Source organism: Oryzias latipes, chromosome 14 (genome assembly GCF_053564925.1).
Source record: "Oryzias latipes strain Hd-rR chromosome 14, Olatipes_Hd-rR_3.1".
NCBI classification, from domain to species: domain Eukaryota; kingdom Metazoa; phylum Chordata; class Actinopteri; order Beloniformes; family Adrianichthyidae; genus Oryzias; species Oryzias latipes.
The window spans coordinates 32,041,298-32,066,073 of record NC_136250.1 but is presented as its reverse complement, the minus strand read 5'-3'; the positions used below and the strand labels follow the sequence as shown (position 1 = coordinate 32,066,073).

At 43.7% G+C, this 24,776-nt stretch overlaps 1 protein-coding gene across 2 annotated transcripts; it reads left to right on the top strand.

The window, feature by feature from the left end:
• Positions 1-6,508: 6,508 nt before the first annotated feature.
• Positions 6,509-18,677, top strand: coll (collagenase). Of its 2 annotated transcripts, XM_078930295.1 has the most exons (20): positions 6,509-6,666; positions 6,756-7,003; positions 7,085-7,233; positions 7,371-7,499; positions 7,573-7,734; positions 7,825-7,948; positions 8,030-8,163; positions 8,242-8,401; positions 8,502-8,605; positions 8,716-8,822; positions 13,475-13,585; positions 13,658-13,905; positions 14,952-15,100; positions 16,245-16,373; positions 16,447-16,608; positions 17,588-17,717; positions 17,785-17,918; positions 17,995-18,154; positions 18,230-18,315; positions 18,503-18,677. In XM_078930295.1, the coding sequence occupies exons 1-20, from the start codon at positions 6,574-6,576 to the stop codon at positions 18,610-18,612; spliced, it is 2,829 nt and encodes a 942-aa protein (XP_078786421.1). In that variant the 5' UTR covers positions 6,509-6,573; the 3' UTR covers positions 18,613-18,677.
• Positions 18,678-24,776: the final 6,099 nt, after the last annotated feature.

Below are 24,776 nucleotides of genomic sequence, written 5' to 3'. Positions count from 1 at the left end.
ATATAATTCTCAAGGAATGAATGCAGCCTCATCGTCTATTGGGTCCTCCAAAAAAGGTCAAGCCATTCTTGTCACTTAGACCGTCTCTGTGTGATGGAAATGTGGGCAATGAAGGTTAAAGCGAAAAATACCGCTTCGTCTTTAAAAAGGGGAGGGGACCGGCAGAAACCTTGAGTTTAGAGAATAAAACCTGCTCCTGACCAGGTTAGGTTCACAGCGTAAGTAACCATGGACACTGACTCCGAGTAGAAGTTACCTCTCTTTCAGAAACGGGTTTGACTTACTCTGCTTTCTCTGGTTTAACAAACCTCCCATTCTGAAACGGAAAACCCAGGGTTTCCCTGATTTCAGGGTTAATGCACTCAGAGTTTACACTAAACCTCCTTTCTGAAACAGGCCCTAGGACAAAGATTGCAGAAACATTTTGTTTGGAACTAATGGACACTTTTTCTAAACCTTTAGACTGATCATAAAGATTCTTCAGGTTTGTGAATGTCAGCAGTAAGAGCTCTGTGTCCCCCTCTGCTTACTGGCGGGAACTGTCTCCAAGTACTGAATACACTACATCTCCCAGGAACCCCAGCTCACAGCTCCTGGATGCCTCACACCTGGCTCTCTTTTGCTTACAGTCTACTTAAACACTGTACTGAACCTTGGGTAAAGTACTGTTTATACCGCTCTACCTACATTATTTAAATTTTCAGTTGTGCAGATGATACGCAGTTGTATTTATCCATTAAACCTGATCAGAATTACCCTATAGAGAAACTGAATGCCTGCATTAAAGACATCAAGACCTAGTGATAGGTAGATAAGCCTCGTGAAGCGTTTCAGCACTTTGCCCAAACTGTATTGTGACTGTATCGATACTGTTTCACTTAATACTGACTCCTGCTGGACCAAAAACGTCATTGCAGGCAATCAAGTTCTGAAACTCAGCTGGTATACTTAATACATTTAATCTAAACACTGTAGTTCGTCTTTCCTATGTCTTGTTCTATAATGCCCCAGCATTGGGGAAGTGCTTCTAAGTTTGACAGTTCTGCGGAACATATGCCACATTTAACCTCCAAAACATAAACTGATTCATTTTGAATAGGAGTCCGTTTGAAGTGGAATTGTACTCTTCTACATCAAGCGGAAACCGAGAGGAAAGGGAGAAACAAAAGGTCCAAAACACTATTAAAACCATTAAATAATTCCACTTGCCTCATTAAAAACACCACTTTCAACACCTTAGGTAAAGATTCAGTAAACTAAAAAGTCAAACACGGGGGGGGGGGGGGGGGGGGGGGGGGCGAGAAGCGTTCAACAGCTGGAGGCGACATGACATGATTCCTTGTGGGAGGAGAGCACCGCCATCTTGGTGAGGTCAAGTCACTGCTGCAGTACATGCATGTGAACACATTTTGTGCTAAATGCCAGTACATTGTGCGGGTTTCAACAGCCAAAATTGGAGAAATTAGTCCATGGAGGAGGAAGGCATAACATTTCACAGGTAAGGACTATAATTTTTTCTTTTAATGTATCACCTGCTGAAACTGAGAGACAACGGGGGACTTGTTATACCATCTCAAGATGTTGTAGATATCCTGGTAGGGGCAAGGAAAGCCGTCCTGGGGTCCCAGAATATCCATTCATCAAGGCGCATGTGCCTGTGCAGGTGGATCAACGTGGTCAAGTTGGAGTTTTTCATATCACTGACAGCCAATATGGCATTGACAACCATTAGTTTGATTTATTGGAATTACTTGTTCAAAGTTATTATTGTTCAAGACAAGGTCGTGTTGCCAAAATACACAATAAATGGCAGAAATTCACCAAATTGATTTATCACATGAATCATTAGGGTAAATCCATTAGTTTTTTTGTTAAATTTTTTAGGGTTAATCTGTTGATGACTGGGAATAAAATATGATGAAAAATAGTGGATTTTTGTATAATTCTCTGTTGCAAAAGGTTTGAAAAAAAATATAAGTTCAAAAGAAAAGAAAAAATGTTGGACTTTTCTAAATAACTTAAATTACATGTCAAAGAGGTCTAAAACTTCTAAATGTTTAGAAATCATTATTACAAATTCTTTGTAATAATTTTTTTTAGTTGTGAGGATGTCCTGCAACTATGCACTTTTCATTAAAGTTTGAGCTTTTAAGGCTGACTGTTTCTCTTATTTAACAACAAATTATATATATATATACATATATATATATATAAAATTGTATCAAAGCTACTTATTGGCCACCATAGGCTATAGAAATCATTGTCAAGTGGACGCCAACGACCTCATCAAGATGGTTTTGCGCTCCGCCATTGTTGGCCAGGCTTCCCAAGTGGGCGTGTCTCTTCTAGCAATATAACTCATTGGAGAAAACCGCCCAAATCTAAATTTCTCCACAAAATCAAACCCACCCAATTGGGTGGAAAACTGCATAATCTGGCAACACTGCTGGTAGACGCGCTTCCTTGTTTGGCTCCTCTGTGCCACACCGACACAGTGGCTGTATCGGTCTTCTGCAGTGATACGCCCACCGACACGGGATTTCACTTTATGAGCTCGACACGTGAGCCGACGCGTCTGTCTCTCACTATCAAGACCTGGATGACTATTAACTTGTGCTGTCCTATGAGCCCCCCCCCCCTTCCATTGAGGTGTTCCCCCTACCATGACAAAGGTGGATAAAGGTGGAAAGATTTCATGTAATCCATGGACACCAGTGAAGATCACAAATCATTGAAGAAAAAAGGTTCAGAGCACTGTCTAGTGGGTCTAGATGACCCAACTCCCAATGCTAAAGTACCTCGGATAGAACAAGGGTTACAGACCTCCTGAACCCAGAAAAAACTGAGGTCATTATACTTGGTCCTAAAAACCTCAGAGCTGCTCTGTCTGCTCAGATAGTCTCCCTGGATGGCATAAGTATAGCCCCCAATTCCACAGTTAGAAACCTTGGGGTTTTACTTGACCAGGATTTATCATTTAAGGCTCACATATCTCAGGCGTGTAGAACTGCCTTTTTTCACCTGTGGAATATTGCTAAGATCAGAAATATACTTTCTAAGAGTGATGCTGAAAAACTCATCCATGCATTTGTTACGTCGAGGCTGGATTACTGTAACTCCTTGTTAGCAGCGTGTCCTAAGAGTTCCTTAAGAAGTCTCCAGCTTGTTCAGAACGCAGCAGCTAGATTTTTTCCTGCAATTTTTCTTAAATGACACTTTTAACTATTGAAATTTAAATGACAATCTCTGACTATTAATTTATTAATTTATGTCCTTCCAAAGGTAGGAGTTTGTCAACGACCCCCTAGAGGTTTCTGACACATGGCTGGACAGAGGAACTCAGAGAACCAAGGTCAGAATCAGAATCATTTCTTGTCATTGTACATGGGGATACAATGAAATTGCAGCAGCCGTGGAGTGATGAAGTTAAATAAAATAGAATAGAAATAGAAATACTTTATTTACATCTCTTAACAAAAAAATAAACAATATGTACAGAAACTCTTAAATGTTAAATATGTATGGAGTATGTAAGGTGCTGTTTACTGGGGCAAAAATCACTGTTTCTTTCTTCTGAGCATTTAGGCGTAGATGGTCATCAAAGAACCACGTATTAATGATTGCCAAACAATCCAATAAATTCGTCAAGAAATTATTGTCCGTTTGATGGAAGGAGCAGTAAAGCTGAATGTCATCTACATACCAATGATAAGAAATGTGGCTAAATTTGCCAAGTAGTTTCCCGAGAGGGATCGTATATAAAATGGGGCCTAGAACTGACCCCTGGGGTACGCCACAAGATATATCTTTAATTTCAGAGGTTATTGAACCTACCATGACGATAAAAGTTCTTCCACCGAGGTGTAAGACAAACCAATCTAACACAGACCTAGACAGACCATAATAATCTCAAAGACGTGATCATAATGTTGTGATCAACAGCATCAAATGCAGGTTTCAGGTCCAGAAGACGGAGAACTGGCCGCCATGGTCATTAGTGACATTAGATTCTTGTTCTCCAGCAGAATCCGGTTCTGACTTGAGCGCTCTTACCCTGATGGTTCATGAACACACACACCTGTATGAATGACAGCAGCCTGAACACACACCCACGCCACACCTCCCGCCCCACACGGAAGCGGAGTCGTGTTCATGCCTGGAGGTCAAGTCTTTGTGTTTCTGCGTCGCTTTCTGCTTCTACGGTGGGAACAGGTGAGCAGCTGTGGAGGAGGTGCGGCGCCTCAGTGTCAGCAGGACATGTTCAAACCCAGAAGTGACTTTTGACTCACGCCGCTGCTCATCCAGCCGGGATCCCAAAGGTCGTCCTCCGCTCCAAATGACCGGCGTCAACAACCGAGCTCTAAATCCAGAAGAAGGTCTCTGAGGACCTCCAGAGGGTCTGCTGTTTTCACATTTGACTAAGGCTTGGCTTGGTTCAACCCCCCCCCCCCCACACACACACACACACACACACACAGACACACACAGACACACACACACAGACACACACAGACACACCTTCAGAGACACGTCTGCAGGAATCCAGTGGTGTGTGTGTGTGAGGGGTGTATTTCATCACATCAGCAGAACATTCAATGACTCAGCATAATCCACATTGTGTCCTGACTAACCACTTCCTGGGACATAGCCCCCCCCCCCCGCCACCTGCGAATCACAAAAGCCTGATTTTCTAAATATTGTTGTCATCACTTCATCTGGGGATTTTCTTGGACCTGCCCCCTCCCCCATATGTCTCCAGCTTTTTTTCAGCATTTATTCATTTTACCCTCCAAAAATGTTTAAAGTTTGTCTAAATTCTGATTTAACCTAGAAATCCAAAGTTTTGACCTAGAAATTTGACCTTTGAACTACATTTCTGGTGGTTTTAGATCAAAGTTTCTGATTGAAGTTAATTTTCACGAGTCTTATGGAGGAGACCCCCGACGCAATGGGAATCAAAGCTTAGGGGAAAGGACTTCCCAAAGAGGTAGAGTGGTCAACCTCTGATCAGAAGTTCACAGGTTCGGTTCCCACTCTACTCGCGCATGTGTCGAAGTGTCCTTTGGCAAGACACTGAACCCCACGTTGCTCCTGGTGGTCCTAGGCTGGCGCCAGTGTCAGGCAGCGCCGTGGCCATCAGTGTTTAACAGGACTGTAAAGCATTCCATAAGATATACCACTAACATGGATCTGTCTGCAAGAGGACAATTTAGAGTTAAAGCAGAAGATGCAGGACTTTGGCCCGCTATGGCAATAGCTGCACCGCAGGTCCAAACACGATTTAAATAAATACTCCGAAATGCAGTCTAAATTCTTTGATCTATGTCCTCCATTATGAGGAAAACGCCACAAAAGCATGGTAAAAACACTCAAAATGTCATTTTAATTGGATCTTTCAATTTTTCTTCATCAATTTAACAGAAAGTTCATTAAATGCAGTTTGTGCACAAAAGAAAAGAATGGATAAAATAGATTACTAATGCTGGATTTTTTAGATTATGGCAGTTGTTTAGCAAGTAATGTCAATAAGTGATCTGGATCACATTGACTATGTCAATAGGTGAGTAGAGGAAGTGTTACGCATTTCTCATGGCTGAGTGTTCCATCTGTTTTGGGATCTCAAAGTCCTAAAAGTTGCAGGAACCATGATGTAACACGGGAACTTCCTAAGTGAACACATCTATCAGACTTGGATGTGATTGATTCATAACATAATGCTTCATCCTGTCAGAGGCCTCTGAACTTGATTGTCATGGGACCAAGGTTTACTTAATATACAGTCTTCTTCTTTTCTTTTGGGCGTTTCCCTTCAGGGTCTCCTCAGCCAATCAGCTTCCTCCGTCTGCCCTCTGCATCCTCTACCAGCAGCTACCTTCATGTCTTCCTTCTCTGCATCCAGAAACCTCTTCTCTGGTCTTCCTCTAGACTCAGCATCCTTCTACCAATAGATTAGGGTGCTGAGTTTATGTTTTCTTTATGTACATTTAAAAGTAAGAAATCCTTAAAACGCTTCAACAGTTCTGCCATGATGTCCCAAAGGTTCAGGTTGCCATGAGATGCAGGGTGTGATGGTGGGAATCTTGAAACTCTTGGTCAGGAAGTAATCAGTTGTTCCTCCTCCTGTGGTGCTGTTGTCCTTCAGTTCCTGCTTTACTCTGTTCTGATTTCCTGAAGCAAACACAAAAATTGACTATGTGCAATGGTGGGGAGGGAATGTTGAAAATGCATCTGGGATCATTAAGAAATGGGATAAAACAAGAATGCCCCCAGCAAATATCTGCTTTGCTGCCATCTGACCCTGTTTCTGAGGTTTAAACAAACATAATGAATCAGGGAAAAGTTCCTTTATGAAGCGCGTTGTCATCGGCCTTCCCCACACTGTCATCGTACCTGCAGCGTCTTGTTTTGCAAACGTTTTTTCGGATGACATATTGGTGACAACTTCCTCCTCTTCCCATAAAAGGAATGCTGCAAGAATGGGAGGGTGGAGGGGGCGGGCTGCTCACACGCCTTGCTCCGCTCTTTAAAACAGAGGCTGCACCGCTGTCACCCAAACACATCCAGACAGCAAACATGAGGACGGTGTGCGCTCTGTTGGGCCTGCTGGCTGCAGTTCACTGCATGCCGGTGTCACAGGAAACGATGGAGGAGCAAAGGTTTGCTCAGGTAGGTTCTCTCATGCTGCCTTCAGGGACAGCTGGAAACTGTAATGCTGACAAGAAGTGAGATTCTAAGGTGTTTCTGTTCTTCCTTAGAGCTACCTGAAAAACTTTTTCAACCTGACGGAGGAAGCTGGGCCTGCAGTTCGACGGGGTTTCAGCCAAGTGACCAGTAAGCTCATAGAAATGCAGACGTTTTTTGGGCTCCAAATTACTGGGACTTTGGATGCTGAGACTTTGGCTATGATGAAAAAGCCCCGATGTGGAGTTTCTGACTCTAGAGTTGCTCGTTTCTCTACCTTTGGAAACAATCTGAAGTGGGAGAAAAACAGCCTCACCTACAGGTGAGTTACCTGGAGGCAAAAATGTCTCAGTCTGTTTTTTCCACACTGGATTTGGTTAAACATTTAGGATCTTCTGCACAGGATCACAAACTACACACCTGACATGTCTAAGGAAGAGGTGGATGAGTCCATAGAGAAAGCTCTGCAGGTCTGGGCCAGAGTTACACCTTTGAGGTTCACCAAAATCTACAGCAGCACGGCAGACATCATGGTTTCCTTTGGTCAGAGGGGTGAGTCGTGTCGCAACTTCCACCCGTAGTCATTGTGTTTGGAAGGACTTGTGTTACCTGAGTTGTGTTACACTGAGTTGTGTAACACTCAGCAGAAGACTTTAAAAATACGAACCTGGAGATGTTTCTGCCGACAGCTCATGGGGACTATTACCCTTTTGATGGTCCTGATGGCACCCTTGCCCATGCCTTTGCCCCGGCCCCTGGCATTGGAGGAGACGCTCACTTTGATGATGACGAGACGTTCACCTTTCGCTCAAACACTGGTGAGTTTGGTGCTTCCGTAGAAAGTTTCTGGAGTGTGGTTAAGTTGTGCCCTAACTGTCTCTTGGACTGCAGGTTATGTGCTTTTCATGGTGGCGGCTCACGAGTTCGGCCACTCTCTGGGTCTGTCTCACTCGGATGACCCCGGTGCTCTCATGTACCCGATTTATTCGTACAGAAACCCCGAAACCTTTGTCCTGCCCAGAGACGACGTCAGAGGCATCCAGTCGCTGTATGGTTCGTATCCCTCCAGCCTCTCTGCTCAAAGTTCCCATCGCTAAGTTTAGAAATGAGCAACATTAGAACAAAGGAGTTTTGTACCTCCAGGTCCAAACTTGGACCCTGCTCAGCCTGAACCGACCGCCCCCCCCACCCCTGATGCCTGTGATTCCACCATGGTCCTGGATGCTGTTGCTACACTGAGAGGAGAGATGTTTTTCTTCAAGGACAGGTAAGATCAACACTTTAAGCTCCAACAGTGACTGCTAGTTGGTTTGTTCTTAGAAAACAGTTCTTCCTGTTTGTCTCACAGCTTCTTCTGGAGGGTTCATCCTCAGAGTTACACACCTCAGCAAACTTTCATCACAAACTTTTGGCCCGATGCTCCTCTCAGCGTCGATGCTGCTTATGAAAACCAGCAATCTGACAGAATCTTCCTCTTCAAAGGTCAGAACCTCGTCTTCTTTCAACGCTGCCGTTTTCATGTCCCATCCATCAACAAATCCTTTTTATCTTTTCTGACAGGTCGACAAGTGTGGGCTTTTCGTGGCTATGACCTTGTGCAGGGTTATCCCCAGGCCATCTCTAGTTTTGGCCTGCCTAAGCGCATCGAGAAGGTGGATGCAGCTCTGTATGATGCACAGTCTGGCAAGACCCTCTTCTTTGTGGGGAGAAACTATTACAGGTGTGTTCACATAAGTCCTGGAAGGAGGGTTGATGTCTAACAGAAGTTGGTCTGAGGTGTAAAGCGGTTTTAAACTGCACTAATGATCCCATCTTTTCAGTTATGATGAGGCCAAAGGGACAATGGATGCAGGGTTCCCCAAAGCAGTGGACCAGAAGTTTAGTGGAATGAGCGGCAGGGTGACAGCAGCTTTACAATACAGAGGTGATGCCAAGCTGCTTTACTCTGCAGCACTAAAATAAAACTAGAAAAATACAAACGCAAACCCTAACTCAAACTTTATCTGTGATAACGTGTGTCTGTCCATTCTTCAGGGTTCGCATACCTCTACAGCGGCCCATACATGTTCGAGTACAGCCTCAGGACCGGCCAGCTGCTCCGCCTGCTGAGGAACAGCTACTTCCTGCCCTGCACCAGCTACTAGACCCACCTGTACAAACATTGAGCACAAAAGGTGTTACAGTACTTGTTTTATTGTCATGGGCACAAATAGCCTTGCGATGGACTAGCGACCTGTCCAGTGTTCCTGCTTTTGCCCAACAGTAGGAGGGACAGGCTCCAGCAACCCTATGACCCCCAAAAGGGAGCAGGTTAAGAAAATGGATGGGCACAAATAGGAAGTATGCTCTATGTAAACAAAGTTTTTGCATCTTGTCGTATTTTCAGTATCTATATGTAAGATTAGCCTTGTTTTATTTATTTGTCATTTTAATACATTTTGTTTTTGTCAAAGTATTTATTCAATTATGTAAATTCCACTCTGTGATTTTAATCCCATGACAGTGAATGTTTTTGTATCTGAACAAGCATGTTTGAAAGAAACTCAAATAAAAATACTTAGTTGTGCACAGATGAGTATTTTTTGCTGAGTCAAGCTTTTACTCAAGGCTGCAAAGCTGACATGGTCAGAGTTAGCTTTGCTGCACAAGCCTGCAGACCCAACCTGGAGTTTAGCTCTGAAGAGAGCACATGTATGTGGGCCAATCCAACTGTCATTTCTACGTGAACAAACACTTTTATGCTGCAGAGACAGGTTTGTAACCCGCGGACTTTGAAACTCTGCCAATCTTCCTTTCTCCCTGAAGCTCCAATCATCTCTCCGTTGTTTTTCCATGTTTTCCTCTCCTCTGGTTAAGCTGCACAAACTAACATGAACAAAAAAAAAACAACGTGAGGTCTTAGAGGTCAGTAGAGGAAGCCAGGTGGAACAGAAACAGAAATTCACAAAAACATTCAGTCCACAGAAATCCAGGAATGCAGTGACTCTGAATCAAAGAACAATTTATTTTCAAAACGAAAAGTAATCAGTCTGAAAGAGAATCTTCCTGCCAGCAGGGGGCGCTGTAGACAAGTCATGTGAGGACACAGATGGGGAGAGGGGGGAGCGGAGAAACCAATGAGTTCTATCACTAGAGGAGACACGCCCGCTCTAGAAGCCTGGCCGACGGTGGCGGAGCGCGACGCCATCTTGGTGAGGTCGACGACGCCCACATGACATTGATTTCTATTGCTTTTAGTGGTAGCTTTTATATACTATATATATTTTTACATTTATATATATTTATACATATATGTAAACATATTATATTTATATATATAATATATATATAGATACATCATTTGTTGTTGTTAAAGAAGAGAAACAGTCAGCCTTAAAAGCTCAAACTTGAATGAAAATGCATAGTTGCAGGACTTCTTACAAATAAAAAAATTATTACAAAGAATTTTTAAAATTAATTTCTAAACATTTAGAAGTTTTAGACCTCTTTGACATGTAATTTAAATTATTTAGAAAAAACCAACAATAAGTCAATAATAATAATAATAATAATAAATCAATAGTAAGTCAAAACAAACAATAAATAATAACAATAAATAAATAAGTCTATTAATATTATTATTATTAATAATAATACTACTACTAATAAAAAATAAATATTCAAAAGAAGTCCAAAAGTGAACAATAGATTTACCCTAAAATAACAACAACAAAGAAAAACAATAGATTTATACTGATTCATGTGATCAGTTTGTGTAACACAGATGTTATGGTGTCGGGTTTCAGGCAAACAGTCTGGCCTCTCGTCTAAATGTGTTTCCTCAAATGTTCTGAACATATCCAGACTGTATTACTAGTTGGTACCACAGTGATCCATCTGGATTATCTCTTTTTATATCTAAGATCCACTTTTTCCCTAAGTCTGAATCCATTGGAAACCTGCAAGAAAAGTTCAGTGTCTGAGTCAGAAATGTATAAATCTATATTACTATAATAGCCTAGTATGCTGTATACAGGTTTAGCAAAATAAAATGTACATTTATGTTGACAGCAAATTCTCCGTTCATCATGCAGCATGTTGATAACAGCCCTGCAGCATCATGCATGTCAACATGTGTTCTATTCATGAAGCCCCTGCAGCATTAAAAGAAAAACATTATAGTTCTTATCTGTGAAATGATATACTTCCTCCTTCATGGACTCAGTTCTCTGATTTTGGCAGTTGAAACCCAAACAATGAACTGGAATTATGCAAAAAATGTGTTAACATGCTGCACTGCAGCAGTAACTTGACCTCACCAAGATGGCGGTGCTCTCCTCCCATGAGGAACCACGTGATGTCTCCTCTAGTGATAGAACTCATTGGGAGAAACTGTCTTTTTGGTTAAATTCCTTTCCTTTTACTATAGAAAAAAAGAATGGAAATAAAAGGAAAGTTTGATTTAGAACAATAATAATTTAAAAACTAAAGTTATTAAAAATCAAGTATTTTTTTTCCGTGTTTAGTCAACCTTTGAATAAATGGAAGCTTGATGGTTTTTTTCCTTTTTGGATGCATTCTCATCTTCTGTAACTACTTGTTTCTTCAAATTTTAACAACATATAAAACAAAATCCTCTGGTCAGGAATCCATTCAAAGATTGTCTCTGTATTTTTACTCCTACAGGACGCCATGGTGAAGCGGCGTTGGTATTAAAGCTGTGAAGACCTCTTCTCACACAAAACACATGTAGATTTAGAAGAATTCTACAATCACCATGGTTACAAGACCAAATGTCTGGTTAATTTTTTTTCTGTTTATTTTGATTCCTTACTCTAACTCTGTTTTTTTCTTTCCTGACAAACAAAATGTAACCAAAAAGAAAAACTTTCTTTATTCTTTTATGAAAAGTGAAAATCAAAGACACGTAAATTATTCATATTTTTATTGGTTTATTTATTTATTTTGAAGGGAAACTTTCAAATACCAAAAGAGACAGGCATTTTAAATTTGACAGGCAGGTCAGTGCAGTAGTCCAGTCTAGTTTTTATCACTTGAGGCTAATCAGCAAAGTGAAGCCATATCTTCCTCCTCATGCTGTGGAACAAGTGATCCATGCCGTGATCTTCTCCAGACTGGACTTCTGGAACTCTCTACAGTGGTATTGACCGTCTCTGCTCGCCGTCTCCAGTTGCTTCAGAATTCAGCAGCCCGCCTGTTAACGGGGACCAGACGGTGTGAGCGTATCACTCCACTGTTACGCTCTCTTCGCTGGTCTTTTAGGATCACTTTTAAGATTTTACTTTTGTTTTTTTTTGGTTGTCCTGCCCAAAAACGAAGGTGTGAGTCGAAAATGAGACAGACAAGTGGTGACTGGTGGGTTCAAGGATCCAGACAAATCCAAACGACATGAAAGAGCAGAGGGCGGCTGAATCCGTGCAGGGAACCGGCAGCGTCCTGCTAATGAGAGGACAGATCTGTCCTCCTCTCACAGGTGAAGGATGAGGAGGAGCTTCTGACATCATCGACACGCCTTTGTTATGCCTAACCAGCTTAACCAGAGTGGGGGGGCAGACAGAAAAGAGACAAACACAAAACATGTGAAGATCTGCTACCGCAGTGAATGCAACGCAGCACCCAGGACCATGAAGTCTACCAGCATTACTGAAGGTGGGGGTCCACAGATGGTCAGGGGGGGGACATTAACACAGTGAAAAGAGGAGAGGAGGGATCACAATATTTCCTTTGGGACACAATTTAAAACTGACAGCAGAGCTGATGTTGTTGGTTGACCTGATTTTGGCGTGACACACTTTGGTTTTCCAACTGCTGCTTTAATTGCAACACGTTGTTTCCTGGAGTTGGTCAACTCGTTTCAGACAAGTTGCTCAATAAAAACAATCGTGTTGTTTCAGCGTCGGTCTTAGGACACCGCCAACCCAAACAGCGTTGCCTTTTGACGCCGCGGTGCAGGAAACAGGTGTTTGTTTGAATACTTTAGTCAGACTGACAGAGGTCAAGGCGGCACAACGATGCCTAAAGATGCAGACGTGGTCGTCATGGAAACAGAGTCTGTTGTTTTGAACCAGTTGGCAAACTTCAACTGGGTCAGAGCTCAAACACACACAATAGTCCATCACATCACAACGTCTCACACACACATGACATGTTCTACAGCAGCTCCATTGGCTCTCCATCCCTTAACGAATTCTGTTTGACTTCTCCTGACTACACCCACCTGTCCCCTCAGATTCTACCCCTCCCTCCGGATGTTTGTCCACAGTGCTGGTCAAGTCACCATGGGGGGCAGATTTTTTCTTGCTCTGGAAACCCCTGACCTCAGAAACACTGGTTTACTCTCACACCTCACTAAGTAGCTAAAAGCCTTTGTCCTGCCTTCTTCTCCTTTGACTTGAGTTCAGTGGCCTTTCTCACAACTGCATATTTTTACTGCTATGTTTTTTTTAACCGTGTCCCTGACCTTGGATTCTGATAAAGGTGCCCAACAAAAGGAATTGATTGATTATCAATATTTACTTTTATTATTATGAGGTGTGGTTAGCTTGGTGTTTGAAGAGTTCTGCATGGCGCCTCGGCGAGGAGCAACCTTCAAACGAAGGGCCTTCCTGTGTGGAGACGCAGACCAAAGCTGCTTCCTTCATATACCGTCTTACAGTGTGATGCTCTTTCTCCCTGTTTGGGTGGTTTTCCTGAACCACAAATGGATCAACGTGTGAGTCACTGGATCAAGAGGGTAGTTGCTCCACACACCACATCCGCTCTACTGCCTATAAAGGCCTGATTCCTGACTCAGGTGGGAAAGAGAAGGATGTGGTCGTCCACGGTCTCCGTTCTGCTGCTGCTGGCAGCTGCTGTCAGCTGTTCCGTGTCTGCAGCTGCTGTGGAGGAGCCAAGCTTTGCAGAGGTTTGTCTGTGTGCCAGCCATTTACAGGTGTTACAGCCCATCACTAACCTCTCCCTGCTGCTTCTACCTCAGACCTACCTGAAGAGGTTCTTCAACCTGACCGAGCAGTCAGGCCCATCCGCTCGATGGGGGGTCTCCCCCATGAGCAGGAGGCTGAGGGAAATGCAACGGTTCTTCGGGCTGCAGGTGACTGGGACTCTGGACACCGACACCCTAGAAGTGATGAAGAAACCCCGCTGCGGCATTCCAGACATAAACATTGGGCAATTCTCCACTTTTGGAAACAACGTGAAGTGGCAGAAGAACACCCTCACGTACAGGTAAACATCTGCAGACACAACATGGAGAAGAGAATACATGGAAGGACATAGAGTGGAAAATGCTGATTTGTTTGGAACTGGATGTGAGAGTGACATCACAGGCGATTCATCCAGTTAAATGATGCAGTCAGTGGTTAATGGTCAGTGCCGTAGGATCATCCCAGAAGTAGGCCGAGCCGGAGGCTGAAGAAGACACTGGGACCAGACGACAGGAAATGCCAGAATAATCATTGAGGACGCTGAGGGCTTTCCAAAAAATCCTCTTAAATACATCCAGAATGAGTGTAGAGGGTGACAGGTGTGTCCGGAGTTCCCGCCAATGAGCCAGCACACCTGTGGAGACAAAACAGAAAGCAGCAGAAAGAGGCCAGAGGACAGTGACGGGGGGACCTGCCAGACCACAACACCAGCAACGCCATGACCCTAAAGCAAACAGAAGCAAAGGATGGATTCACGCTTTTCAACCTAAAAACACCCACGCCCACCAAAATGCTGTTTTTTGTGTTTCCATCACGTTCTTGTGCCGTTTTCCTGATGACGCATACAAAAGGAAAGTTTAAAGCTGCATTTTTATTCCACTCCTGAATCAGGAGCAGAGGAAAAAAGATTGTATTTGTGATGGAGAAAATACTCTGGGCGGGGCCACAAGCTTCCTGCTCTGAGCTCTCAGCAAGGGAGGGGGCAAGGTTGGTTCAACCTACAACTCAGAGGTTGATTTCTGATGAACTCCTGCAGCCCTGCAGAAACTAGGTCCTAGAAAACAACACAGGCGTTTTGACTTTGTCTGAAGTCGGCATCCTCATAGTTAAAAGACCGATGAGAAGACTCAGATCAGAGGATCAGGTTAAAGTTCAGAGAGAGGCATCATTGTTTTTTATGCTGGTGTGTGATTTGTTTCAGCCTGTGCAGCTGGTTGGTCAACTGAGGATGTTTGAAATCATCTTTTACAAAGAAATAATTGTTTTATGTTTGTTTTATTTCACTAAAAGTTCATGAAAAGAAGCAGAAAGAAGTAAAGCTGATTTATTTGTTTGTCACTCCTACAGAATAGTGAACTACACGCCTGACATGTCCCAAGCAGAAGTGCAGGACTCCATACAGAGAGCTCTGCAGGTCTGGGCCAGCGTCACGCCTCTGAGGTTCACCAGAACCAACAGCGGCCCGGCAGACATCATGGTGTCCTTCGGCCGTGGAGGTCAGTGTTCTGTGTTCATGTCCAAAGATAATGCTTATAATCTATTCTATTCTATTCAATCCTATTTACTTCTATTCTATTCTAGTCTGTCGTCTCCGCCCTTCTCTCACTCCTCATAGTCCATAGTCTTGTCACTCCTCGAATCGATTATTCCCTCCTGTTTGGTTTGCCCAATAAAACACTCAAAAAACTGCAGCTTCTCCAAATTTCTGCAGCCCGCATCATCACCAGGACCCCGTTATCCCACCACATCACACCAGTTCTCCAAAACGCTGGCTTCCCATAAAACAAAGGATTAGTTTCAAGATTCTCCTCATCACCTTCAAAGCATCCATAACCTGGCTCCACCCTACATTTCTGACCTTCTTCACATTTCCGTTCCCTCCCGCTCTCCCCGCTCCTCTTCCTCTCTCCTTCTCCATGTCCCACCTGCCCGTCTTGCCACCATGGGGGGCAGAGCTTTCAGTCGCTCCGCCCCCCAGCTATGGAATTCTCTTCCTCCAGATCTACGCTATAGCGACTCGCTGCCACTGTTCAAATCCAAACTCAAGACTCATGTCTTCAAACAATCATACAGTCAAATTCATTTGTCTGTTTTTCTATCTTGTTTTAATGTCTCTATGTTTTTATTAATGTTTTACTCTGATCATTTCTTTTTATTGTTCTATTCTGTTTTTTTATTTTATTACTATTATTATTCTATTCTACTCCATTCTGTTCTATTCTTATCTGCTTGGTTTTATTCTACTCTATTCTATTCTGTTCTCTTCTTTGTGCAACATTGACCTCCACAGGGGTTTTCTGCAGCGATTTGTTGGGAGTCCGTCTCATGAATCTGACTCTTATTCTTACTATGAGTGAGGGAGGCGGAGTCAAAAACAGCGTCTCTTTGATGACGTGCCGGTGCATCGTCATGAGCCGTGACGGTTGCAGCATCAGCATGAAACCGGAGTTGGTTCTGGTGTCAAAATCTCTGGATCTTTTAGCTGCTGAAAGATTTGAAGCTCGCTCCTAATTGGTTTTGCGTTTTTAGCGGTTGAACTCTTCACCCTGATCCTCAAATCACACATTTTTACAGCATCAAGAAACTAAACGCGGCTTTTCAACCTACATTGGTTTATGTGTGAAACGTTCTGGCCAACAGCACACGGAGATTACTATCCCTTTGACGGCCCCCATGGCACACTGGCCCACGCCTTCTCTCCATCATCTGGCATCGGGGGAGACGTTCATTTTGACGACGATGAAACCTTCACCTTTAGGTCAAGCAAAGGTGAGCTTGTCTTCTAAATTCTGAAAGGACGGCTTTCCCTGCAGATCCTGAAAGGCTTGTTGTTCATTTGCAGGTTACGTGCTCTTCATGGTCGCTGCTCATGAGTTTGGCCACTCCCTGGGTCTGTCTCACTCCAGCGACCGGGGTGCTCTCATGTACCCGCTCTACTCATTTGGGTACCCTGATACCTTTGTCCTGCCCAAAGACGACGTCAGAGGGATCCAGTCTCTGTACGGTCGGTACAAAACCAAGTGACGCTGAAACTGACACACGCAGCTGTGTTTTCTCCTACTCTAACTCCTTTTAGATGTTTGTAGAATGGTCATGTTTTGGCTCGTGTCCAGTCCTCCAACAGCCGCTGAGCATCCTGGATACTGTGGAGGGTGTGAGGATCAGTTCCGTCCCAAAAAATTATGATGTCCTCTCACAAAAAGAATCCCCAGAAAAGTTTCTAGACTTTAACTCAGCTCAGTTGCCTGCGTGTTGGACTGGCAAATGGGAAATGAGGGTTCAATTCCTAGGGCTTCAGCCAGTGTGGGTCCTTAGGCAAGACACTTCATGCTACTGCCTAACTATCTGGCCCCAAGTCTGGGTCCCCCTCTGCCGGTCCCCAGCTTGGACAAAACATAGGGTTGTGTCAGGAAGGACATCTGCTGTAAAAATCTCCGCCAAACCACCTCTGCCGATCAGTGAAAGCTGATTGGCTGTGGCGATCCCTCAGGGAGGTGCTGAAAGGTGAGCAGCCAGAGGAACCATCTCTTCAGCAGCTTCATCTTGTCCTTCTGTTGGTGGCGTGTCCTTGTCAGAGGTGTGATCACGTTTGAATGCAGTAACCGTTGGCCGTCTCTGTCCTAGAGTCCTCTTCTCCTAACGGGGTTCAGAGCTCTGCTGCAGCTCCACAGCAGCTTTAGCAGCCCTCCACTGGCTCCCACTTCACAGTAGAATCCTTTCAAAGGTCCTTATGGTCCACAGGTCTCACATTCTATACCCCCCCCCCCCCCCCCAGCTCAGGCTCTGAAAGACCTTTTTATTTCTGCAGGTTTTTGCTAAAGGTGAATCCTGACTGAGACTTTCACAGTTCCTGTTTATTTTGTTTTTTCAAGTATAATTTATTTCACGTTACATGAAGCTGTGACTTGTATTAAGCACTTAAGCACTTTTAAAATTAAAATTGTTTTATAAATAAACTTTGCTTTCTTTTGTATAACCGTCAGGCCCAAACTCTGTCCAAAGTCCACTTGCCAGTGCCCCTCAGCCCCCCAGCACTACCGAGTCTTGTGACTCAGCTGTAGTTTTGGATGCTGGCACCACCTACCAAGGAGAACTCCTGCTCTTCCAGAACAGGTACCATCTTGGATCTCAGTGCTCTGAAATCTCAGACAGAACCAGCCTTATGTCTTGGTCTTCTCAGCGTCTTCTGGCAGTGGGACCCTCTGAGCGGGAAATCTGAAAAAAGGCTCATCACAGATGCGTTTCCAAATGCTCCAGTCAACATCGATGCTGCATACGAGGACCCGCAGTCAGGGAACATTTTTCTTTTTAAGGGTAACAGATCTCCTTGGCCTTCAGATCATACATCATGTTTCTTGCTGAACTGAAGTCTTGGATCTTTTGTCATCAGGTAACAGAGTGTGGGCCTTCACTGGGGACCAGCGTGTCCAGGAATATCCCAAAACCCTTGTTAGTTTTGGTCTGCCGTGGTTTCTGAGCAGGGTTGATGCTGTCCTGTACATCGTGGACTCCAGACAGACTCTTTTCTTTCTGGGCCGATATTATTTCAGGTTAGTGAAAGGGTTCCTGTATCTGTCTTTGTGGGAAGGGTCCTGGTTCTATACTCTGAATGTGTTCTTCTTCAGCTATGATAGAGGCTGGCGTGTCCAGAGGATAGATCAGAAGTTTCCTGAGGTGACCGAAGGTGTGAGAGCTGCCTTCCAGCATCAAGGTGACATTACTTAATTCACAGACAGACAACATTAGAAACAGAGTAGACAAGAACATTTTTTATTTTATGATTGATGTTGTTCAGCTGTGTCCTGGCTTTGTAGACAGGAGAGTCCTGACAAATGATTTGCAGCAGCGTGATGATTGCAGTGTTCCATGTGAACTGAGCCTGGGTCTGTGCTCTGCAGGTTTCATCTACATCCACAGTGGAGGCTTCCTGTTTGAGTATGGTGAGACCACCTGGAGGCTGAACCGTGTGCTGAAGAGCAACCATTTCCTTTCTTGCAATAACACTTGATCTATCGTGATTCCGATTTAAAAAGTGTGCAGAAATGCAGGCTAATAAACTGTCAGTTCAAAAAAGGCTGTGGTGTGAATCCTTTAGCAGCTGGCCTTTGTGGATAAAAACACATTTAATGTCAAAGAATTCATGATGTCCTTGTAGATTATGGAAGCGATTCTGTAGCATAATTAAGAATAAAAGTCAAAACCAGAAATGCTTTTTCATTTTCTTGAAATGAAAATGGAATCCCCTCTCTCACATTTTCGTTTTAGTTATGACAAAGAACAAGTGGTTTTAAAGTATAAAACGCAAAAGCATTTTGAAGGGTTGATTTTTCATTTTAATTTTGAGTCATTTGATGCAGCTACATTTTGAAAATGAAAAAGCATTTCTGTTAATCCATTTTAATGATCAAATTAAACATTTCTTAATGAATTATGCTACACATTTACCAGAGGACATTTTGTAAATGAAATGTCAAATACCATTTTCATTAGCGTGTTGTGCGTGTGTTGAAGAAGAAACTGAAAAAGCATTTTGGTGGATTGATATTTCATTTGAATTTTGAGTCAAACATGCAGCTTGATTTTGAAAATGAAAAAGCATTTCTGGTTTTGACTTTTATTCTTAATTATGCTACAGAATCGCTTCCATAGTAGATTTGCTAATTTAGGATACTGCAGAAAGAAATGTCCCACTAAGGACAACTGCACAACATCACCACTAATTTGTTGGAAACTTGTAGACTCAGAGTCTGACTAAAAATATCCTTAAAGCCGCAAAATAAATCAAACTAAGAATTAAGATTGGATTTGATTTTTTTTTATTTGTTTATTGCAAGCATTGTAGTCAAAGCAATAAAGAATGTACACAGATTTATCAAACTCATTACACAAGTGGTGTAATGCATAGATGAAAAAAAAAAACAGGCAAACAAAACAAAGACACAGTTAATTCACATTTGCTTAATTAAATCTAGTGATCATTGACTAAAGATATGCTGAGCTTGTTTTATTGCTTGAAAAGGAGCAGGAAGAAGCGTGTTTATATAATCCCACCCCTACTGAGTTCATTCATTTGATAGTTTTACACAGTTGTAATCAGGTTCTGATCAGATAGATTCTTTTCAAGTAAAAAATAGATCAAGTGCTTATCAATGATTAAACATTCTTTAATGTTTTTAGCAAACAGTAAAGTGAATCTCACACTATGTAACACACATTTACTAATCATTGATTATCATTAGAACACAATTTCATTAAATACAGATAACATTGCTACACATTCAGGGCTCCAGACTAACTCTTTTCACTAGGAGCACTGTGGCCCCCAACTGAAAATTTTAGGGGCCAAAACAAAACATTAAAATGATCATAAAAAATATAATAACAGATCATACTAAGAGGAAGATTAAAACTAAATTGAATGTTAAGGACAACTCCAACTTCCTGTTCTCCTTCGGTCTCGCTGCAGATTCGCCTTCATCTCACAGCCCCCCCCCCCCCCCCCCCCTCCTGGTCTCGCTAACGATCCAGGCGCGGCGCTGGTTCATCTTAAACACGTCTATTGTTGCATTTTCCCCACGTATTTTCAGTGTGTCTAAGGCTAATCTTGTTGTTGCTCGCACGTGTTTAAAGTTCAAGCCCCGTTAGCTGTCACGCATGTAGGTGTGTCTCCTCAGCTGACCATCTCCCGCGGGACGGGAGCGGTGAGCTGCCGTAACCCGTTTGATGCGCCGCCGTAACCAAAACCTAAACCTTCCTCCGGTTCTGTGCGGCCCAGAGAAAAGTTCAGCACGGACTGCATGTATGTAGAAAATTACGAGCGAATAAATATGTTATAAAAGAAAGTAAAGAACTCCTTAATGTGGTCTGGGGAGGGGGCTGTCAGGTTTCCTGCTTTCAAGCCCGGTCATTGTCCCGCCCCCAAGAGTCATAAACCCCACTGTGATTGGTTGGTCATCTCCGCGCACGACAATGAAAAAGTGTCTTCATACAAACTGGCGGGCCGCATTAATATTAAACCTTCATATTAAGGCGGGGGCCGCAAAGTATCATCTTGGGGGCCGCAAATAGCCCGCGAGTTTGAGACCCCTGCTGTACACTCTGGTACACTAGCCGCAGGTCGGAAGAACGAATCAATAGTTCGCTGGCTCATAGCTCAGACGCACATATCAGGTTGTGATGATATTTGTCTCCATTTCCTTCCCACAGATGTTTACGCGCACTCGATTATCTCTAGGCCCCTCCCCCTCCACGCATTTTAGCCACTTGCAGTGACTTTCCCTATTCTTCTCACACGCATTGGCCTCCTCACAGACAGGTATCACGCGAGTGTGTGCTCGTGTTTGATGAGTACGTGCGCGAGTGTGTGTGTGTTTGCGTGTGCGCTCGCGTCTCATTGATTATTTCATTGATCATTGACGTGCCCCTTCCACGTTTAATGTATAAAAAATAGGGAGGGTGGGGGAGGCAAATTTACTGGTCGCACATGTGCGACTGGATGTAAAATTCAGTCGCACACTCAAATTTTGGTCGCAACATGCGAGCATTTGGTCGCAGTCTGGAGCCCTGACATCGCAGATCAAGTTAAAAAAATAGCTTATTGATTGTAATGAAAATATTTCAGTAAGGGTTAATTTGACAAAGGCTGGTTCAAGCAATTTTCTGTTGTTTGTTTTGGAACGACTATAATTCCGTGTTTATTGTTTTCATCTGGACAACATAAAAGGTGAGGGTCAGACACAGAAGGCCCTCACACATGCAGCACACTGCAAAACGTATTAAGTCCATTTAGCATACACAGATTATCTCATTTAAAATAAATTAACCAAACAAAGAAACACTTCAATCAAATACTACAAAAATATCACAATGAGACCTCGCGTAAAAATTGAAATAAATAATAATAATAAAAATGATAAAAAATAACAAAAAAACTAAATAAAACTTACCCCCTTCCTCATATAATCTCATATTAGGGTGAGAGGGTGGGGGATTTAGCCTTGAGGGGGGGGCTACTTGGCAGTGGTCCCCCTCCCATGGTTGCCGTATGGAGTGGGCCCCCCTCTCTCGGTTTTATTTGCAGCTTAGACGTGGCGAGGGTGAGGGGACATCACTGTGAGTAATCAGGAAATGTCCCCTTAGTGCCCTACCCGCCAATTTTAACTGCACCCCCTTAGTGCATACACCCTTTACTCCTCAAAATATACATTCAAACATAAACACACACACACCCTCACTTAATAATAATAATAATAAACTTTATTTGTATAGCACCTTTCCAGATAAAAATCACAAAGTGCTTCACAGTACAACACGATAAAACAACAGTAAAACACAGTAAAAACACATGTTAAAAAGAAATTAAGAAAAAGCTATTTTAAAAAGAAATGTTTTAGGCTGCTTTTTAAAAGAAAACACTGAGTCCACACTTACACACACGCACACAGTCATTTCACAAGGAAGGTGGGACCTTGGACCATCTGTCCCCTACTTGCCTTGCTACTGTACATGGAATACAGACACAAAGCAGTAGGGGGCGCCCAAGAGCCCATTACAAATAATGAATAAATAATGAAAAATCCTGTGTCAAATGGATTCACATTTATTCCGTTACATCAGCAGAGAGCATGGGAGCATCAGAGACACAACGAGAATAGTCAGGATCCAGACAAGAGACAGGGCAGGCAGCAGGCAAACAGAGTCAGAGACAATAGAGGGTCAGGATTAGGTATAACGCTTGACTATGCAGGCAGAGCGGCACAAACATTACTTTGCACTGAGTGAGTCTCAGTACAGTGCTTAAGTAGACTGTGAGTGATTGCAAATGAAAGTCAGTTGTGTGAAAACTGAGAAACTGTGTGCTGGGGTTGCTGAGAGATGAAATGCATTCAGAACTCTGGAGATGGTGACCGGTGACCAGAGGAGGAGACAGAGTTCTGACAGTTTTAATATTGGGCTATATAAATAAAATTGAATTGAACTGATTTGAACGATTAGAGCATGACATCCTCCAGTGGTTTAAATCCTATTTATCCCATAGGTACCAGTTTGTTAATGTAAATGGACATTCCTCTCAGTGAAATCGAGTTAGCTAAGGAGTCCCACAGGGCTCAGTTTTAGGGCACTGTTTCTGATTTACATGCTACCCTCAGGAAACATAATCAGGAAACACAACATTGATTTTCATTCTTATGCAGATGATACACAGTTGTATTTATCTATTAAACCTGACCAGAATGACCATATAGAGCAGGGGTCGGGGAACCTATATATGGCTCTTTTGATTGTCACATCTGGCTCGCAGACAAATCTTGACTTATATAATTTTTTTTTCATTAGAGCAGTCTTTCTCTGGCGCGATGCAATGGCAGAGGGGCGCGCAGTAGTAGCGGTGCTTGGAGAGAAAAAATCTGCGCCACTATTAGTTTACTATTATCTGTTATTTCACAGAGTTTGTAATAGCCTGAAATCTGCGAATTGCAACTGCGCGCTCCCATCTCTGAGAAAGAGGCGGGAGCGCGCAGGGACAGGGTGTGTGAGGAAGAAGGGGGGGGGGTTAGTGGGCGCAGGCATCAAGGGGAAACGTGCACTGATTAGAACACGCTGTCCGTCACATACCACACTGCAGCATTTGAGTATTGCTGTACTGTACTGACGTCTGCATGTGAGCAATCTCTGTCAGATCTAAAGAACATTCAGACCTACGATCAAGTTTAACGGATGAAAGTCTCAACGCCTGCATGAAGCTGAAAGCTGAAAGTATCAACCAGACTAGACCATCAGCAAAACCATCATGCAGCACCAGAAGTCACATTAATGCTAAGAAATACTCAGCATTTATTAGCAACATCATAGGAATTTATATTTTTGGTCATTTCATTAGGGTTTTCAGTCTTACTTTTTATAACATTGAAGATTAGTCATGTGCTGAAGTGTGTGCTTTAACATCCTTTGAACTTTGAAGAAGCTTCCTTAAGGTGCATATGTGAGAGGGTTTTGACTGCAGCTCCACGCTCATCCCCCGTCAGGGGAAAGAAAGGGATTCTTTGATCTTCTAAGGCCGTTTGGAAGACTCTGGGAATGATTCAATCTGTGGGAACCACTCCAGGCGTCCGTTCACGTGTGGAGAACAAAGCTCTAGGATCGACTTCCTGCTGGGGAGTTCCTGCCACCTGTGGTGGACCCATGGGGATTCCGAACCGTGTCCATCTGTGAAACTGCTCCCCAGAGGCCAGATGCTGTGAATCCAAGTATGGGCGGAAGGAAGTAGGCGGGCTCCTCTGCCAGCCAATCTCTAGCGACCAGAGGCGGAGATTCAGCGGCCATCATGCTTCAGGAGGAGGGACTCTGACCACATGATTAAAAGGGCCATGCTTTGGAAAAAGCTTTGTCCCCAGACAAGCTGCATGTAAAATTCGGATTGTAACTTCTTACGTTTTGCAGGCATTAGATTCGGGCACCCAGATCGATCTGTTTTATTTTGTTTAGAGCTCTTTGTTAGGGACAATAAAAACTCTTAATTTTATTCCGTTCGCATTTTCTGGTCATTCTCCCGACTTTTGGAACACGCATGAAAGAAATCTCAAAGCGACAGATTTCTCTTTTCTTCACAATGTTATTCAAAAGAATCCATAGACTTATTGTACTTTAAGTGTTGAAATCACATCAAATGCACACATTCACTCATTCATGCTGCTTGATCATATCAGCTTGGAAAAAATGTCAGCCCAAGGTTCAAGTAACTTTGAAAGAATTCGGTCTCTCTGGTCTCCCATAGCTAACTCCATGACTTAGGGGGTGGGGGGGCATGGTCGTCGCTGCTCCTTGCCCTTCTGCCGTGGGCCGGGGTGGGGGTCGGGGCCTCCGGTGCCTGGCGGGGGGTGGTGGGGGCTCCGTTGGTCGGGGGGTCGGGTCCGGCGCCTGGGTGGGGCGGGCTGGGGCGCTGCGTGGTCCTCTGGGCTTGGGTGTGGGGGTGCGTGGTGGGGGGGTGGGGTGGTGGTCTGGCTTGGCTTGGGGGGGTGGTCCCTTTGCCTGTGCTGGGGGGGGTTGGTGGGGGGCGCTGCTCGGGGGGGGCCCAGCGGCGCTGGATGGGCTTCCCATCTACACCTGGGGCTGGGATCGGCCCTTCCCTGGCTCTGGGGCGGGACGGGACAACCTTCTTGGGGCCCCCGGTCG

Bases quoted from the DNA above. Each gene is read 5' to 3' on its own strand.
- coll (XM_078930295.1), top strand. From the start codon at position 6,574: ATGAGGACGGTGTGCGCTCTGTTGGGCCTGCTGGCTGCAGTTCACTGC. The intron at 8,164-8,241 runs GTCAGAACCTCG...CTTTTCTGACAG, and splicing joins CAGAATCTTCCTCTTCAAAG to GTCGACAAGTGTGGGCTTTT. The intron at 8,823-13,474 runs TAGACCCACCTG...TTCCTGACTCAG, and splicing joins TCCTGCCCTGCACCAGCTAC to GTGGGAAAGAGAAGGATGTG.